Below are 5,000 nucleotides of genomic sequence, written 5' to 3'. Positions count from 1 at the left end.
GTGCCAGGGTTGAGAAAGGTTTGTGCCAGGGTTGAGAAAGGTTTGTGCCAGGGGTGAGAAGGTTTGTGCCAGGGGTGAGAAGGTTTGTGCCAGGGGTGAGAAGGTTTGTGCCAGGGGTGAGAAGGTTTGTGCCAGGGGTGAGAAAGGTTTGTGCCAGGGGTGAGAAAGGTTTGTGCCAGGGGTGAGAAAGGTTTGTGCCAGGGGTGAGAAAGGTTTGTGCCAGGGGTGAGAAAGGTTTGTGCCAGGGGTGAGAAAGGTTTGTGCCAGGGGTGAGAAAGGTTTGTGCCAGGGGTGAGAAAGGTTTGTGCCAGGGGTGAGAAAGGTTTGTGCCAGGGGTGAGAAAGGTTTGTGCCAGGGGTGAGAAAGGTTTGTGCCAGGGGTGAGAAAGGTTTGTGCCAGGGGTGAGAAAGGTTTGTGCCAGGGGTGAGAAAGGTTTGTGCCAGGGGTGAGAAAGGTTTGTGCCAGGGGTGAGAAAGGTTTGTGCCAGGGGTGAGAAGGTTTGTGAACACTGGCCTCAACCGGTTACTGAAATTTATCAGACAGCTGGCTCAAGCCCAAGAGGTCACTCAGAGTGACAATGGAAGCGCAACACTTGTTATGGTCACCAAGTACCCCCTGAGCCCAAGGTCAGTCCAGTTGATGTTGGAAGCTCAACACACAGTCACAACTCATTCCGTTTACGATCCGACATCAGGCAATTTTCTCACAGTCATTGATATAAATACCAAGCTCAACAGTTAGCTATACATAACATTACCAGATTGCTGTAGTAGTTCTGTACATAAACTCACCACGAAGTCTTAAATGTTGGTATGTGATGTATAGATGGATGAACGGTGGTTGATAATAATGAGGTAATCTATTGATATTGATACGTATTTTTGTTTGTTTTTAGCGAGTATTGAAAGATGTTCTATCGGAGAAGATGCCTCATTTGCATGCACATTTTGATCACTACAGGTAATATTAATATTAAATCTTTATTTAATTAATATTAATAGCATTAATAATTAATTAAATTATTTTATTTTATTAATTAATTAAATTATTATATTGAAAAAATATAATTTATTTAATAAATATTTAATTATCTAATAATTAAGTATATAATAATTTAATTAATTAAATATGTATAAATTATTTCATACAATAATATATTTAATAGTAAAGTACAGTGTATTGAACTCTGTGCAGTGAGGTATGATGTGTTGCAGTGTTGATCTCTCTCTAATAACGTTCAACTGGTTTCTTACCGTGTTTGTAGACAATACTCCCATAGAGGTTGGTTAGATGTGTTTGAAGTGTTGTGTAGTGTTGTGTGTCATTGATGTGACTTGCAGTTGGCGATGAGAATATGGGATTCTTTCTTGTATGAAGGATCAAAGGTGGAGTAGTACGCAAAATGACACAGACAGACAGACAAATAGACAGACGAATGGACAGACAGACAGACAGACGAGACTAATAGACAGACAGACAGACAGGCAAACAGACAGACAGACAGACAGATTATTTTATTGTTACAGATCCTCTAGTTGTACACATCCTAAACTTCTATGATGAACCAGTCCTTCACAGCGAAATACTTTAAAACATTAGTGGACTTGCATCTGTTGTACATTAAAGTCAAAAAGCTTGTCCATGTCATTCTTTGTTTCTGAAACTCTTGACAACTTTTTGAGGATTACTTTTGCATTGATTGCATCTTTGAAGAATCAAAGAGAACCGTTTCCTCCAAAAAGTTTGAATTGTTCTGCACTACGAAAGGCGTCTTCCTCCATATGGCTGCACTGTTTTGAGAGAGTGTGTAAGAAGGCATTGGCTTGCAGGCCCCATCTATCAAAGTGCTCAAACACTAGTGGTATACACTTTGTTGACGTCCCTCCTGGTAGAATTTCTCCTGTATACTTATTGGTCTTCTTTTCTTCTCTTGTGCGGGCAGCAAACCCATCCTCCCTGCTGGATCGTTTTAGAATACCTTGACTCCATGGGTGTGCCAATGATATGTCAACATCTAGATTTTGTCCTGATTCTGCATCAAAGAATGTAATGTCTGGGCGATCCTCAGTGTTGACGTATAGATTTCTTGGTTCTTTCTCATGTGGGATATGTAGGTCACTCATGCATTCACTCCAGCCATGGAGAACAGAGTTATGGGCCCAAACAGGACCACCTCCATACTTACAGACCAAAAGGTGGTATCCTTGGGGGTCTATAACTCGACCACAATCGCATACATTTGCCCATTCAGTGAATGGCAGAGGCAATCCCAGTCTTAGATAAGACGCAATGGAAAACTCGTTTGCTCTAAGTGCGTGCTTACCAGAAGACGGTATTACTTCTAGCTATGATCCTGCGCCTTTTCCCTGTAAAGATCGTAATCTTGCTGCATCTCTATCAGAGGGGACATGGGTGAGCAGGTCACCAACTTCACTGCTGGCAATCTTGGTGCACAGGCGATACTGTAACTTTCGTGAGTATGAAATGAAATCTTCAATGGACTGATTTCCTCTGATTCATTGTGACTGATTTTGGCAAAGGTGGTAATAACTGAAACGCTGACTTTAGAGTAGAGCCAATTGATTCTGGAACTGATTCAGACTCTTTCAGATAGTTGATCAGGTCAGACATTGATGAGAAATGACAAGGCAACTTGTTCATAGTCTGACACAATGAAGATAAGTAAGCTGCATGAGAAATTTGTCTGACCTGTGTTAGACCGAATCCTCCAAACCTGATCTTAAGGGCTGCTTGTTTCCATGCAGTGTCATTGAGGTGACTAAAACCAATGATGCCCATGAAGGTTCTCTTGGTCAACTCATCATGAATGATTCCAGCTTCTTCCAGATCACAAGGGAACACTTGTCTAGCCAAGTAGTTCAGCCTATGGACATGAGACAGACGCAACTAATAGACAGACAGACAGACAGACAAATGGACAGACTGACAGACATACAGACAGACAGACCAGTATGTGTTTCTTTGAATATGTCATCAGTGTATTTCAAAGGTTCTCTTTCGTTTTGCACTTGCAATCTTCAAGTTTCACGAGGAGCCCCTACTGGCCATAGACAACTCAATGACTCTCTACAACTTTGCTCGTGTTATTGCACACAAATGTCATGACCTCAAACGTCTCTCACACGTTAGAACTGGAGACTATAGAATCTTGTTCACGCTGATTGGCAGTTTGCGTTGCTTCGTAGATTGCTTTTAATGATATGAATCCATTTTCTATGAAGACTGTTACTGCAAAGAGAACGACATATACTGCTACCGTCAAGGTTGGTTTTGGTGTTTGTTGTTTGTTTGGGGTTTTTGTCTGTTTGCTGTTTTTGTTTGTTTGTCTGTTTGTTTGTCTGTTTGTTTGTCTGTTTGTTTGTTTATGTGTTTGTCTACATGTTTTTTGCTTGTGCATGTCTGTTTATGTTTTTGTATGTTTATTGTTTTTATTTGTTTGTCTGTCTGTTTGTCTGTCTGTTTGTTTGTCCTTCTATTTGTTTGTTTGTTTGTCTGTTTGTCTGTCTGTCTGTTTGTTTGTTTGTCTGTTTGTTTGTTTGTCCTTCTATTTGTTTGTTTGTTTGTCTGTCTGTTTGTTTGTTTGTCTGTTTGTTTGTTTGTCTGTTTGTTTGTTTGTCCTTCTATTTGTTTGTTTGTCTGTTTGTTCATTTGTCTGTTTGTTTGTTGTTCTATTTGTTTGTTTGTTTGTTTGTTTGTCTGTTTGTCTGTCTATTTGTGGGTTTTGTTTGTTTATTGTTTTTATTTGTTTGTTTGTTTGTTTGTCTGTTTGTTTGTTTAGGTGTTTGTCTACATGTTTGTTGCTTGTCTTTATCTGTTCATGTTTTCATTTGTTTGTGGGTTTGTCTGTTTGTTGTTTGCATTTGTCTGTCTGTCTGTCTGTCTGTCTGTCTGTCTGTGGGTTTGTCTGTTTGTTGTTTGCATTTGTCTGTCTGTCTGTCTGTCTGTCTGTCTACGTGTTTCTAATTGTTTGTTACTTGTCTCTCTGTATGTGTTTTTGTTTGCCTGTTATTTTTAATTGTTTGTTGGTGTTTGTATCTGCTTGTGTTTTCTTTGGTTGGTTTGTGGTTTGTCTGTTGTCTGTATTTGTTTGTTTGTCTGTTTGTCTGTTTGTCTGTTTGTTTGTCTATTTGTATGTCTGTTTGTTTGTCTGTTTGTTTGTCTGTTTGTGTGTCTGTTTGTTTGTCTGTTTGTTTGTCTGTCTGTTTGTCTGTTTGTCTGTCTATGTGTTTTTAATTGTTTATTGCTTGTCTGTATCTGTTTGTGTGTTTAGTATTTTCTGTTTGTTCTTTTTATCTGTTTGTCTGTTTGTTTGTCTGTCTGTTTGTTTGTTTGTCTGTTTGTCTGTTTGTTTTGTCTGTTTGTCTGTTTGTTTTGTCAGTTTGTTTGTCTGTTTGTTTGTTGTCTTTCTGTCTGTCTACGTGTTTTTTGTTTGTTGCTTGTGTATATCTGTTTGTGTTTATGAGTTTTGTCTGTTTGTTCTTTTTATTTGTTTGTCTGTTTGTTTGTCTGTCTATTTGTTTGTCTGTTTGTTTGTCTGTCTATTTGTTTGTCTGTTTGTTTGTTTGTCTACTTGCCTGTCTGTCTGTCTATTTGTCTGTCTGTTTGTTTGTCTGTTTGTTTGTTCATCTGTTTGTCTGTCTACGTGTTTTTTGTTTGTTGCTTGTCTGTATCTGTTTGTGTTTGTGAGTTTTGTCTGTTTGTTCTTGTTACTTGTTTGTCTATATCTCTAATTGTTTGTTTGTTTGTTTATTTTCCATCTCTGGCTACCCTCCCTTCTCACTCAGGCTGAACTACAAGAGCTCGAAAATATTCGTTCTCGATGTCAGAAAAGATACTCGTTTCATGACAATCACGGTAGTGGACGAGCAGGTAGTGATGACGAAGGATGACAATTTAATTCAATTGTTTATTGTCCAATCTACGTGCTGTATATCCTGCTGGTCGGGTAAATCAGTGAACTATTAGAGAATTTCTAGTAA

General features: G+C 38.9%; 1 protein-coding gene across 1 annotated transcript in view; it reads left to right on the top strand.

The window, feature by feature from the left end:
- The window catches only part of LOC134181099 (TBC1 domain family member 2B-like), a 23,387-nt gene that overhangs the window by 18,336 nt on the left and 51 nt on the right, over positions 1-5,000 (top strand). Inside the window, exons 31-36 of the mRNA XM_062648304.1 lie at positions 896-960; positions 1,215-1,281; positions 1,341-1,385; positions 3,011-3,145; positions 3,207-3,284; positions 4,806-5,000. The exon at positions 4,806-5,000 is cut by the window's right edge and continues 51 nt beyond it. Coding sequence (XP_062504288.1) covers positions 896-960; positions 1,215-1,281; positions 1,341-1,385; positions 3,011-3,145; positions 3,207-3,284; positions 4,806-4,910 — 495 coding nt within the window. The 3' untranslated portion in view covers positions 4,911-5,000. The remainder of the gene's footprint in view (positions 1-895; positions 961-1,214; positions 1,282-1,340; positions 1,386-3,010; positions 3,146-3,206; positions 3,285-4,805) is intronic.

This window comes from Corticium candelabrum, chromosome 6 (genome assembly GCF_963422355.1).
Source record: "Corticium candelabrum chromosome 6, ooCorCand1.1, whole genome shotgun sequence".
In the NCBI taxonomy this organism is placed as follows: domain Eukaryota; kingdom Metazoa; phylum Porifera; class Homoscleromorpha; order Homosclerophorida; family Plakinidae; genus Corticium; species Corticium candelabrum.
This window is presented reverse-complemented; position numbering and strand designations above follow the sequence as displayed.